Here is a 14642-nt window from a genome sequence, read left to right as displayed (position 1 = left end):
ATCTGAATCAAAGGAGCATGTTTTTTTGGTTACAGAATGCTAACAGGAACGTGAGACTAGATCAGCACTAACCCACTGTCTTCATCAGAAAACATTCTACAACTCCCACCCCGGTGTGTTGAGTCAGGGATATTGCATTCGGAGAACACATGATGGATGCTAAGTTGACATTGTCCTCAGCATGCCTTGCTTCTCAGGTCCTGGGAAAGAAAAATACTGGCCAGCAAGAGACAGCATTTTATTCTACAGTATCTTGCTTTTGTCATCAGACCCACAGCCTTCAGTGATAGAATGCAGGCTCCAAACCTTAAGGTGAACTTTGGTTAAAGTCATAAATCTCAGTACATCCATGGAAGTGGGCCATCAGAAACATTTTGCCATACTTTTGTTTGGTGAAATTATGGGGTCATTTCCTAGCCAAGCTCTAGAAGGGTAAAAATGTTACCCATAGTACAGACTTTGGCATCAGACTGCCTGGTTCAGCTCTCACCAATGCCATTGGCTAGATGGAAGACCTGAAGTTTATTCATCACTGAGTATCACGTTTTCCTCATCTATACAATGAAGGTATAATAGCACTCACTTTATAGGATTCTTTTTAGGATTAAATGAGACAAGTATACAAAGAGTCTCTTACATAGTTAACACGAAATCAGTGTTAGCTATTATTATTATTACAGTTGGGTGTCTTATTCTCAGTGTGGATACCAACAAGAGTTTGACTCTTCTAGACTTTGACTTTTTTTTAACTTGAAAAAATAAAATGTTTGTAAAAACACCTCGAGATTCCCCAAGAGGATTATTACTATAAATATTAGGTAGTCAAGATCCATTTAAGCACCTGTTTATAACACAGTTCAGAAAAGGATAATCCACAAAGTGTGAAAGAGAAAAGTAATGTTCACACTGGAAATTAGTAGTTCTTTCATGAAACTTGGGAAATCCAAAGTAAAGAGGTAAAGAGGACAAACAACTAGAGATTTCTAGCTGGGAGAAGATAAATCATGGAGAAGAAAGGACACAGAAGCTGAGCTTGAAGGATTTTGCCCAGGCTCCACTTCCACCTGATGGTGGAGGATTAAGACCTAGAGCATGCCTTCTTTGCTTAACTGGCATCAAAGTTTGCAAATTACTTTCTTGGCAGCCTGAGTCTGGGAGAAATTAAAACTTGGTAAAATACAATCTCCAAAAGCAGGTTCCTACCTGGCCTTAGTGATTAATTACATGGAGGCAAAGCTAAATTAACTAATGGTTCCAGAGAGATCCTCAAGTTCTTGGGCTGCAGTAACTATACTGATGTCACTGCCCTTGGTCAAGGTGTTGAGACAGGTGACCTGAAACTGACTCTCTGCTTCCCAGCCAAGAGTCATTTTTCCATGACAGACTGGCATACTATTTGGCAAACAGGGTTAGAGCTCTGTCATGGGTCCTGAGAAGCTCCTCCCTTCCTTCTTGATGCATCCTTGGAACCAAGAAAATGTCAGTGTGGAAAGTCTTATTTGCCAAGGCTAGGGAGTCTCAAAGGGGTCTGAGCCTTCACCTGCAGACTAGATGAATCTCAAAAAGGGCATAAACAAATTTTCTGGCTTACTTTTCTCTTCAGTATTGTTTTATCTGGAGAAGGAAATGGCAACCCACTCCAGTATTCTTGCATGCAAAATCTCATGGACAGAGGAGCCGGGCAGGCTACAGTCCATGGGTCGCAAGAGTCAGACACGACTTAATGACTATACCACTACCACTATAGTTTTATCTGTGGTCGTGTCTCATTTTCATCGCTGGAATACTAAAGAGATAGAACAACCAAAACATTTTTCAGTTTTCATGGAGATAAATGGCACCTGCATCACATGATTTGCCCCTCTATGTGGGGCATCTGTAAAAGGGTGACTTCAGAGAGGGGATCCTCAACTTGGCCCCCTAAGTTGAAAGTCAGAAGCCACAGCTAACTTCTCAGCCTGCCTGCTGCCTTGCAGCTAGTGGTCCCCAGATGGAAAACTCCCAGGTTTTCAGGGTTCCCAGTATCTCTTTGATACTCTCAAGGCTAATTGCATTAAAGATAGCAGATAGCAGAGAGAGATCAGGATCTATTTACCTCTTTCTAACATGACTCCTCAGTAGAAATATCTTGGTCCTTCAGTCAAGAAACTTGATGACCCAATATGATACAGCTCACCTGCTCACACTACAGATCAGAATTTTCACAAGAGGAGAAGGAAACTTCTCCTCATCCATGACAAACAATAAAGGGGACTCTCTGATCTTTTTTTAAAAATTAATCTCCAGAAATATCTCCCATCCCAGTCCCTCAAAGATGACTCAGAGCCGAGATCCCCATCATGTCAAGGTGTGGTTCTCTCAGCCCAGTAGAAGCTATAATTCAGCTCAAGCTGAATTATCTTTAGTAAATCAAGTAATTTTAAAAGAGTAATGATAGGCTTATAAAGGGCTTCCCATGTGGCGCTAGTGGTAAAGAATCTGCCTGCCAATGTAGGAGATGTAAGAGATGCGGGTTCAATCCCTGGCTCAGGAAGATCTCCTGGAGGAGGGCATGACAACCCACTCCAGTATTCTTGCCTGGAGAATCCCCATGGACAGAGGAGCCTGGCAGGCTACAATCTATAGCATTGCAAAGAGTCAGACATGACTGAGGAACTCAGGCAGGCTTATAAAACCAGGCACTGAGAATCTGTCCTGCAGGAGAGAACAAGAAGCAGAGACTGACATGATTAGGGATAGATGTCAGGGCTTAGTTCCTGGCTTCAGGGTTGTTAATGGGTAAGAGACGCCCAGAGACTGAGACCTTTGTACTGTACTTCATGATGGACAAAGCATTTTAAATACACTAATTTGTAAAAGTGCTCTGAGAGCAAAGCGAGTGATTCATCAAAGCTGGGCACACAGTAAACATCAGCTGTGTGAATGATTGAATGAATTGCCACTTTACAGGGAGAGACAGGGCCACAGACACGCTATGGAGGCAGGAGCCATGAACCAACTTGCTCCTGACTCTTCAGCTAGCGTGTGTATAAAGCCAGTCTTCCAACCCAGGTCTTCTGGTCACAGAAATAAGTTTGGGAAATCCAGCCTCAAGGGTAGAATTCCATTTCTGCACAGTAACCAGATGAATAGGTTTTTATTAACTGCTTTTGCTAAACTCCTAAGTGGAAATGCCTACACGGCTCTGTCCAGCTCGGTGCCCGGCACAGGGTAGCAGGGAAGGAACCGGTGCCTGCCATGACTTCTGTGGCCACAGTTGTTTTTCTTAATGCTGTTATTTACTGCTTTTGGCACAATACTAGAGATGTCCCTTGAGAACTGTTGTGAAGTCAAGACTGAATTCAGCCTTTAAGGAGAGATTGTTAATAACATTCACATGGAGGGGTCACCCCTGTTTCAGGGAGAAGGCTCACTCCCTGTGGGCTCCTTTTGGTCTGGGGAGCGCTGAGTGAGAGGAATGCTCCCTGACATAATACTCATGGCAAGCTGCTGTGTGGTGATCAGCTTTCCCTGATGCTGTGGGGAAGGAGGAAGAGGACCACTGTTTGCTCTTCTTAGAAACCCAGCCTAGTTCGCATGACAGGTGTCAAAGGCGAGCTGGGGTCAGGCAACCTAATCAGGTAGTTATAACAAAGAGGCTTCATTTGTGTTGGGAAAGATTGTAATTGCAAGTGAAATGAAGACACTTTAAAACTACGGTAACCAGGACCTGTGCAGATTTGTGTGCCCCGGCTGGCATTAATTACAAACCTGCACTCCCCGCATCCTTCAAGCACAGCTGACATGCCTGCAGGAGAGAGAAATGAAGGGAAAAGAAACGCGCACTTGCTCAGGAAAATGCAAATCTTTTATCTCAACAGAGAGTCGTGTTTCTTGTATACATTTTTTTAACTATATACTATCCAAGTGGGTAAGATACTTTTTAAAATTGGGGTATAGTTGTTTTCCAACGTTGTGTTAGTTTCTGCTGTACAACTAAGTGAATCAGCCTTATGTATACATATACACCCTCCCTCTTGGGCCTCCCTCTCACCCCTGCATTCCACCCCTCTGGGCCATCACAGAGCGCCAAGCTGAGCTCCCTGTGCTATATAGCAGCGTCCCACTAGCTCTTTATTTTACACATGGTAGTGTATATTTTAGACAAAAATAAAGCCAGTCCCTAAACCAGGGCTTCTGATTACAGGAAGTAGAAAAATACAGGTATTAGGGATCCTGCCCCAAAGTTTGAATCCCAAGTCTGTCCACTGACCATTTCTACAAACTAACTAGCTTTTAGGAGAGAGTATAAACAGGAAGTAAATGATTCCAATTATGGTAATATTTGACCGATTTTGATAAAGTTCACCTCTGTCACTCTGTGTGACGAATGGACTGAGCAGTAATGTAATGATTTAAAGCTACAAGAGGAACGGTGCAGCGGAGAGGACTGAGACAAACTTAGATTGTACTAATTAAAAAGAATTCTGTAGCATATTTGCATGCAAGCTCTATGCCTCCTCCCTTATAAAACTCCTTATAAGGGAGTTTTAATTTTGTATCATAACTACTTACAAAGTTCGGTTTAACAAATAACTACACTTTAGAAGAATCAGTTCTTTTATGAGTTACTTACTTTGGGTCTAGACAAATAAAGAAGTACACTGTGTATCCTTAGCTTTTAAGGGACTTTCAGTGCAGAGAGTTTGCAGAACATGTTCACAGAAAGCTATGAGTCTAACTGTATTTCACATGTCTTTATCTTAGATGTATAAGCATACCTACCCACAGCTACACCTGTCACCGTTACAGACTAGAATAAGTTCATGGACTTGTGCCGTACAAAGGGAAAGATCAAACATCTAGAAAAGGAGGGTTCAAGATGAGCAGACATCACTGGGGGTGATTTGCAAGACAAAGTTGGACTTGAAAAGATTCTTGCGAATCCTGCCTCTGGCCAGAGTACTCCCATGGTTCCCACCCTCTCCACTGTCGAGTCCAAACAGCACATCTGGTTTTCAGAATTCTCCAGTCTGGTCCTGAGTACCTAGCCACTTCATGGTCCCTTTTCATTTCCGTCACACCCACTTATGCTGATGGCAGCCTTAGTTTCGTCACCTCTGTAAGTTGTGTGACCTTGGGTAAGATACCTCTCTCCTCCATTCCCTCAATATCTCAGTCTCCTAACCCATAATGTGAAGGGACCAGGCTCACAACAGTCCCCTTCATTCATGCCCCTGTGCAAAGCACATCCTCCCATGTGACCCTACCAACAGCGCCATGATGTGGAAAGCACAGGGATTATCCCAGTTTTCAGGTGAGGACACTGGTTGAGGTGCTTCTATCTTCAAAGTAAAAGTGTAGTCGCTCAATTGTGTCCAACTCTTTGCGACCCCATGGACTGTAGCCCACCAGGTTCCTCTGTCCATGGAATTCTCCAGGCAAGAATCCTGGAGTGAGTTGCCATTCCCTTCTCCAGGGGATCTTCCCAACCCAGGGACTGAACCCAGCCCTCCCTCATTGCAGGCAGATTCTTTACCATCTGAGCCACCAGGGAAGCCCTCTGTCTCCAAACTCAGTGCTAATCCTTCAGACCTGAAATGTTAGGTGTCTGTCTCCATCTAGCTGGTTCTTGCCTCAAGCCTTCAATACTGTCTGTCCCAGTCCTGCCCACCCTTTAGATAACAGTTTCACTCCCTCCTCTGCCCTACGCCTGCTGTTAGAGACACATCCTCCCCCAAGTCAGAGGCAGAAATACAGAGTTTGCTGCCACCCACCTCCCACTTTAAGTACCCACCTGTTTGTCCATCCCATGCTACACTCCCCTGTGAGGTCCCCAGACTCTTGTCTCCACCACTGGGTGGTGAAACCTCAGATCCCTGCCTGTTGTGTCTTTCTACTGGCACCGTCATAGCCCAAGAGAAGCCCGGGGAGCTCCATCAGGAGATTGGTTTGTAGCTTGTGGAATTGGTTTGAGGTCAGAGGGAGATAAGCTTCATTTCCTCTAGTATGAGAGAGAGTAGGAAGAAACACAGGGGTAAAATTCTAGCAGAATTCAAGGCCAGAAGTCAAAACGACCTTCAATAATGTAAAATTAGGATCTGCCTAGATTACAGTGTCCAAAAATGGAAATTTTTCTTTTTCACGTTTTCTCCCCCATATCACAACCTACACGCACATGCATGCATGCACACACCCACAGGCACATGACCAAAGCAAATCGCAGCCCCCACCTACCCTGTGGTGTTGCCTATTCTGCAGTGTAAGCTTTAGGTGACACTCCCAGTAGAGTTCTGGACCACAGCACACACTAGAAACTGATGACCTGGCCCTTCCTGGGCTGCTGTTCTGACTGGTGTCTGCTCCTCACTGAACCTTCTCCCCATTAACCAGAATCATTGAGTTTCAGTTCATCTCCACCAGGACCCATATGAGGACCCAAACTCCCACATGGCCCAGAGTTGGGCCCTGATTCCTAGACAGCCAACAGAAGGTAGACAGAGAATGGGCCAGAGCAGCAGATTTTATTTGCAAGTGGACTCGGATCTAACGTGCTTCTCCTGCAATGCAAGAGACTTGAGTTGGATCGCTGGGTTGGGAATATTCTCTGGACAAGGAAATGGCAATCCACTCCAGAATTCTTTCTTGGGAAATCTCATAGGCAGAGGAACCTAGTGGGCTATGGTCCATGGGGTCACAAAGAGTCAGACTTGACTGAGTAACTAACACTTTCTATTTCACGTTGGGATCTGATACTAGGGTCCAGATGGCAGGAGAACCCAGCAGGTAATAGTGTGGACTCGGGAGCCAGCCCCTGTATCCCAGTCCCTCTAATTACCAACCATGGGCTTTGGGCCCTTAACTTCTCTGTGCCTCAGTTTCCTCATCTGTAAAATGGAGATAACAAGAGGACCCACCTCACATAGTTCTTGTGAGGATTGCTTGAATCGAAATATGTGACGCTTATAGAGCAATCCTGGCACAGAGCAAGTGTTGGTTGTCGTAATTTGTATTCTTGTTGTTTATTACTGTTTACCCTTGTTGTTGGAGGAAGGAGTTGTGACATGAGACTGTTACTGTAAAGAGGGGAGAGCCCTACCGTAGTGCAATAAAGGGAGATTTGGGCACATCCAGAGGTCAGCCCTCCAGTTCCTTTCCTTACCAGCTGCCCACTTCTGTCCTCCAGCTCGTGGGCAGACACGTTCTTTTCAAGAAGAATTCATCTAAGACAGAATGTTCCTTTCCTCTTGGTGGTTTTAACTGAAGGAGCCACCACACACTCTGAAGTGGCCACCCGCTCTTCTTGTTCATTTCTTACCTATTCTCTAGACCAGGAAAAGGAAAGAAAAGATCAAGAACACTGAAAAACAGTCAAGAGGTTTGTTAAAGACTTCTCAAAATAGATCAGACGCACACACTCATACCCAAGATCCTGACCAAAGCACTTACACATGCATTCTAAACAAGCTAACTGATGAATTTCCAAGGAGAACGTAGTTCAGGAGTCATCCACGAATAGCAGCAAGACACACCTTCTTTTGTCACACTAGAAACATCCCACTGTCATCTCCTTTGCCCCCTGGTGCTCTCAGAGCAATTGCAACTTTTTGGAGGAACCTAGGAAAGCTCTTTCTTTCAGAGGTCATTTGAGTTCATGTCATCACATCCTAATATTCTCATTTCTGGATATGATTAGCAGGTATCCTGCCAAGAGGTCAGATGAACTGTTTCTTTCATGCTTAAAATAGGAGAAATAAAGGAACCCCCTCAATGAGAAGAGCCCCCTCAGATGAGGACATCTGAGGTTTGGGAATATTGCTAAGCCCAGGAAGACAGGAGAGCACCTTTAGGACAAGTGACTGGGAAGTAGGCTGGCCAGAGCTCCTTCTGTGTGTGCACGACTCCCTGTGTCTGCGAAGGACTAGGGGGAGTATAATAAAAAGAGGCAGGTGTTGGGAGATAGAGCCCTTAAAATGATGCCATAGTTTATTCCAGGACTTCACAGGCACAGGACAGAGTCAAATAAGGCAAGTGATGCCCTCCAGGAAAGCCTGTCCTTCGGTAGTCCGCTCAAAGTCTGACCAGGAGCGTGGCTTTCTGGGATTTTGCTTTGGCTATTTCAAGGATATAATCGGATTCTATTCAGACAGATATTTCTAAAATAACTCCTCCTGCTCGGTCATCCCTGGGGACGCAGAAGCACATGCTGGGGTGCTTAGACCGCAGCTGTAGTCAAGGGAGTAGCCTCTCAGGAGAGACCCGGAGCACAAGGTTCCAGGATGGATGGGTGGGGAGACTGCTGCTCAAGAACTTTCTTAGCACAGTGACTGAGCTCAGAAACTGCCAGTTATCTTTTTTCTTTGTCAATATTGCATTTAATTATTCAACATTTTAAAAAATTAATTAAACACCCACAGTGGGCTAGAAGCTGCCTGGTGCTGAGAATTCAGGGAGGTGGCAGAAGAGACGCAGGATGAATGTGAGAGTCTGTCTGGGTAAAATCGCAAACACAACACAGAGTGTTTACGAGAAGCAGATACAAAGAACCGAGGACGCACAACAGCACTTCACCTTGCTCGGGGGTGTCAGGAAAGCTTCCCAGAAGGGCTGATGTTTAGTAGGAGTTGGCCAAGCTGAAAAAAGGGTGGAGATGTACCCAGTATATTAATGATTAAACAGGCAAACCCCAGGAAATCGTCCTGGGTTCAAATGTTAGCTTAATGATTTGCCAGCTTGTAAAATCTGAATCAAGTTCTTAAATCTCTCTGAGCCTTGACTGCTCATCTATCAAATGGGACTCCTTCTCCTCACCTCATAAAGAGAATTAAATGAGACGTGAGCTGTAAGTTTCCCGGCCCAGTGCCAGACCTAAGTAACCACTGCAAGTATAGAGTGAAAGGAAATTCCAGCTTACTTTAACCAGAACTCAGGGGGGAAATGGCACTTGTTTTCGCAAGGAGGAAATCCAGCCTTTTCAGTTACTATATACAGTTGGGCTCATTTTGGCTCAGCAACCCCCTCAGATGTTCAGACCGCGATGTCCTGAGGTGTGGAACTTCCCAGAAGGGGCTTCTCAGCAGCTTCTGATGGCGGCAGCTGCCATGGAGGTGAGAGCAAGCTCAGGACATGAGACGTCCCAGGACCGGAGCCTGATGAAAGCCTTCCAGTTCCAGAAGACCCTTGCCCCCCCAGGTGGCATCCTCTGAGACAAGCTGGGTGGCAGAATAGTTAATAAAGTGGCCCAAATATATAAGTGTAGTCCATTTTACCTCACATGTTTCGTTCTCCTTTTGGGCAGTAAGAACCCTCAGAAATGCCCTTTTGTTCAGCTGCCCTCAAGGGCTCATGAGGTGACATCACCTGCTGATTCCAGCTTTGGTCACGTGGGCTGTCCTTTATGACCAAGAAGGGTGGCCTTCAAGAGCCTTATTTGAAGACTTGTCTACACCAAGGGCCAGATAGCCACCAGTCAGAGAAGTGAGTCATTCTACCACTCGCTGTATTAAAAAAAAAAAAACAATAGCAACATGAGTTGGGGAAATGCTGGGGTTTTTTTTAAGGTTTAGTATTTTATTTTAAATGACAAATTCAGTTTGAATTTCTATTATGACAAATACAATAAATATAATTCACATAAACCAAAGCTTTGTGGAATCTCCATTAAGTTTTTTTTTAATTAATTTTTATTGGACTGTGGTTGCTTTACAATGTAGAGAACAAATATACGGATACCAAGGAAGAAAGGGGCAGGGTGTGGGATGAATTGGGAGACCGGGACTGACGTCTATGCACTATTGATACTGTGTATATAATAGACAACTAATGAGAACACCCTGTACAACACAGGGAGCTCTGCTTAATGCACTGTGGTGACCGGAATGGGAAGGAAGTCCAAAAGGGAGGGTATATACATTTATGTATGGCTGGTTCATTTTGCTGTACAGAGGGAACTGCCTGTTTTATCTTCAATAAGAGGTGGTATATAAAAAAATCCAGGAAATCGCAAAGTTGGAGAAGATCCAACAGCCTAGAGTTAGGGAAGAAACTTTGGGAAAGGTCAAACCTATGGTCTCCTATATTAATCATATCCTGGGGCAAGAAAGAAGGGTCTGACAGAAAAATCAACTATATTCTTTCTCTTCTCCCATTTTTTGAAAGGAGGAGATTAAATTCAAAGGTCAGTTTTCAAAACTGCTCCTAATTGCAATCAGTGTATCTTTTAAAATCCTGAAATACCCCCATTATTTTATTGTGCAGTAATAATCCTCATTTCTCAAGCTCTTAGAACAGCTGTTAAGAGGTTTCAGTGAAATTTGAATTGTTCTAACTTCAGCACAATTTGAAGACCAGGAACCTAAGTGCCACCTTTCAAAGTAGGAGTAGAGGTTTTCCATAAAGGGATCTGATCTTTAATTTTCTCTGCTTGATCCAGTCTGCAGATTTGAGTGTTTGGTGCCATAATCATATCTTGATAGTAGTAAATGGGGCGTGAGAAATATACTGATAATTATGCCAGTCTGGCTCTAAATAACCCTAGTAGCAAAGAGGTGGGTGTGTGAGTGTTCAGGATGTGGGAGCTCTGAAATGGTGCACGATGTCAGTCTGTGTAGACAAGTCAAGGTCTGGTCTTGGTCTCGATGTTAGCAATTCCTCCTTGGCCTTTTAAAAATTATAACCAGTGGGGGCATTGATGTCTGCTGCAGCCTCCCTTCACCCAAAGCTTGGGGGAGTTACTAAAGAGTTCACGGGTAAACTGATTTGCTTCTTAGCTCTGCTCTAATTCCTTTGGTGGAATGACTAATGAGAAGCACAATACACAAAAGCCATTCATAAGAGAGAGGGAAAAATAGAAGAAGTGGCAAAATAATCTACAAATGGTATATCTCCAAAAATGTGGGGCAGATCCATCACCTTGATGGATCCATAAAAGATAGTCACTGGTCCAGGAAGTCATGTCTGGATAGGGCTTTAGCTTGGTGCACGTGGGTATATGCAGTCATGTCCAACTCTTTGCGACCATATGGATTGTAGCCCACCAGGTTCCTCTCTCCATGGAATTCTCCAGGCAAGAATAATGGAGTGGGTTGCCATGCCCTCCTCCAGGGGATCTTCCTGACCCAGGGATCGAACCCAGGTCTCTTACATCTCCTGCATTGGCAGGCGGGCTCTTTACCACTGGCAATAGCTTGGTGCATAGGGCATCTCATTTAATTTTCTTAAAATTATGCAGACGAGTAGAACAGCTCTTCTTTCTGTATATAAAGGTGTATATAGCAGGTGAGCAGTGTATGAGTCGACAGGGTTAATAGCCCGCATTCAGACAGCCAGTAATGACAGAACCACACTTGAATCTACATCTCCTAGATCTGAAGCTCTTCCCAATGTGTTTAAGAGTCCCATTCATTTGTTCAAGTAGAAAACAATTTCTCAGTGGCCTGAAATAGTGAATGGGGCCCCTAATAACAATTTTAGTCACTTTTAACAAAAAGTCACTTTAACTAAGAGACAAGAGCCCAATTGATTCTTGCATTTCTGAGGTGAAATAAATCTGAAATATATACATTATTAGTCACCAGCTCACACAAAAAGCATGCTGTGCTCCAAAATAGTCATCTGTGGAAGCAATGTGGTTATTCTCATAAGGTTACATGCTCAAAGGGTTTTGTTTTGTTTTGTTTTGTTTAAGTTGCCCTAATAGTTGCCTTTGGAGCCAGATTCTAAACTACACAATAAAACATTCATGTTACTTTATAACTGTACCTGGTTATTTCTACAAGCAAAAAATAGTGTTACCTAACAGACTTGACCTTATTTTATATATCAAACCTGACTTTATCCTCTACAAAATCAGATTTACCAAGAATGAAAGCTGTGGGGTTTGTTTTTTTTTTAATGCTTTGATTTGATGGCGTCATTAAAATTAGCACATTTCCTACCAAGATGACCCTTTTGAACTGGACACTGATGTAGCTGTGTGGCTCTGGTTTATTAAAACATCAATTGCATCATCTTGTCATGATCTTTGATTAAGCATCCTAGCTCTTCCAATATCTTGCGAGTGCTAGAAAGACAAGCTAAAATGAACTAAAGAAGAAAATGGGACTTCAGGAGATTTTAAATCCACTTTGCCTGCAAACAGCAGCAGCAGTGGCAACAGATTGGTGGTATTCTTAAAAAGATAATCAAATATTACTGTGGCCTGTTTTCTGAACTCCAGGTCACCCAGAAGGTCTTAATAAATAGTGACCATTTACTCAACTTAGCCTAACCTGAGAAGTGTTTTGATAACAGAATGAATCCCCTGGGGTTTGTTGCAGAAAGATCTGAAATGAGCACCCTCCCTTCACCTTCTTGCTGTGCTTTGCTCTTTCCCAGGCAGCATCGCCGCCATCACGGTGACGGTCATTGCTGTGGTGTTACTGGTGTTTGGAGTTGCAGCGTATCTGAAGATCAGGTAAGACACACCTTCTTCTTCTTCATAAAGAATGGAATTCCAATTTGTCAGGCTCCAGGCTGAGCGCTGTTTTGCTGAGTACTTGTTTCTTGATAAGTGTCTTAGCTCTCAGAAATCTTGGCAGGGAAGTGAAAATGGCCAGCAGCTTGCACCCTGGACAGGAATAGATGGGACGGTATCTGAAAGCTGGCAAAGCAGAAGAAATCAGCAAATATACAGCATGATGATGTAATGGAAGGAGAATGAACCCAGAGTCAGGAGACTGGGGCCTTGGTCCTCTGCCCTTAAATCACATCATCACCCTGAGAAAGTCACCTGCCTCCTAAACCCACCTTGTCTTACCTGTGAAATGGAAGAGAAGTGGGGTGGGGGGGCTTGATGGTTCCTAAAAATTGATGCTCTGAACACTGCTGTGGAGGTGTGTACCCAGCCTGGAAGGAGGTTCTCACTGCTTCTAAATCAAAATGTTGAAAATACAAGGATGGTATAGTGTTTCCTATCAAACTGGTTTTTCTTTTTCCCCCTGAGATTTTATTCTTATATTTTGGGTTTTAAAGTAGCCTGTCTCTTATGAAAAGAGTCACTCAGTGGTAAAGAATCTGCCTGCCAAAGCAGGAGACATGGCTTTGATCCCCAGTCCGAGAAGATCCCCTGGAGAAGGAAATGGAAACCCACTCCAGTATTCTTGCCTAGGAAATCCCATGGACTGAGGAGCCTGGTGGGCTACAGTTCATAGGGTCACAAAGAGTAGGACAGACTTGGCAACTAAACAACAACAAAAACCAAAGAGAAAGTTGTAGTACTCTGTGAGTCTCCCACTTTTGTTGTCTGTAGGAGTGTTAAGTCACTTCAGTCATGTCCAACTCTTTGCGACCCCATGGACTGTAGCCTGCCCAGGCTCCTCTGTCCATGGGATTCTCCAGGCAAGAATACTGGAGAGAATTGCATTTTCTCTTTGAGGGGATTTTCCCGACCCAGGGATCAAACCCACATCGCTTATGCCTCCTACATTGGCAGGCAGGTTCTTTACCACCAGCACCACCTCGGAAGCCCCTATTAGCACTCTGTAAAATCCCAAACTCTCAAAGACCACATTTTTCACACTGCATGTCCTGCCAGCTGTTAGATGCCAAAAGGCAAGCAGCACTCTGCTTCACCAGTCTGTGCAGTGCCTGTAACAGGAACAGGAGGACACGTGCCACTGCGGTGAGCACAGCTGGTCCCTGACCCCCAGCACATTATCCTCCCAACAGCCGGGGCCTGGTTAGAATCAGGTCAGAATCTCCTCTGACCTGTCATTCCCTCCCTCAGACACCCCCAGTGGCCTCCCCCTCACCCCTAGAATTCAATTGACTCTTCAGCTTGTCCTGGTTTTCTTCATGGACGCACCCTGCCCATGCCTTCTTGCTCATCACACATTTCTCTCCCTGCTAACCAGCGAGCTGCAGTCACACTGGCTTTCTATCCAATTTTTAGGATACGCTAGGTTCCTTGACTCTCCAGGTCCTTGGTTCTTGTGTGTGTGTGTGTGTGTGTGAGAGAGAGAGAGAGAGAGAGAGAGAGAGAGACTGGCTTTTTTATTGGAGTATAATCGCTTTACAATCTTGTGTTAGTTTCTACTCTGTGGCAACATGAATTAGCTATTGTTCTTCAGTCTCTAAGTCATATCCAACTCTTTGCCACCTCATGGTCTCCAGCATGCCAGGCAGCCCTGCCCATGACCAACTCCTGGAGTTTACTCAAACTCATGTCCATTGAGTTAGTGATGCCATCCAACCATCTCATCCTCTGTTGTCCCCTTCTCCTCCAGCCTTCAATCTTTCCCAGCATCAGGGTCTTTTCCAGTGAGTCAGCTCTTCGCATCAGGTGGCCAAAGTATTGGAGCTTAGGCTTCAGCATCAGTCCTTCCAGTGATATTCAGGGTTAATTTCCTTTAGGATTGACTGATTTGATCTCCTTTCAGTCCAAGGGACTCTCGAGTCTTCTCCAGCTCCAGTCCGAAAGCATCAATTCTTAGGTGCTCAGCCTATGTATACATATATTCCCTCCCTCTGGAGCCTCTCTCCCACCCCACTGCCATCCCACCCCTCTAGGTCATCACAGAGCACTGGGCTGAGCTCCTTGTGTTACATAGCAGCTTCCCAGCGGTTATCTCTTTTTACACACAATAGTGTGTATATGTGTCAGTGCTACTTTCTCAGTTTGTCCC

General features: G+C 44.4%; 1 protein-coding gene across 2 annotated transcripts in view; it reads left to right on the top strand.

Moving 5' to 3' along the window:
* PARM1 (prostate androgen-regulated mucin-like protein 1) overlaps window positions 1-14642 on the top strand; it is a 127235-nt gene that overhangs the window by 94378 nt on the left and 18215 nt on the right. For both annotated transcript variants that reach the window (XM_006059649.4, XM_006059648.4), the window contains exon 3: window positions 12355-12433. In XM_006059649.4, the coding sequence (XP_006059711.2) occupies window positions 12355-12433 (79 nt within the window). The remainder of the gene's footprint in view (window positions 1-12354; window positions 12434-14642) is intronic.

This window comes from Bubalus bubalis, chromosome 7, assembly GCF_019923935.1.
Source record: "Bubalus bubalis isolate 160015118507 breed Murrah chromosome 7, NDDB_SH_1, whole genome shotgun sequence".
Lineage (NCBI taxonomy): Eukaryota > Metazoa > Chordata > Mammalia > Artiodactyla > Bovidae > Bubalus > Bubalus bubalis.
Note: the sequence above shows the minus strand (reverse complement) of the source record. Positions and strands in the feature narration are given on the sequence as shown.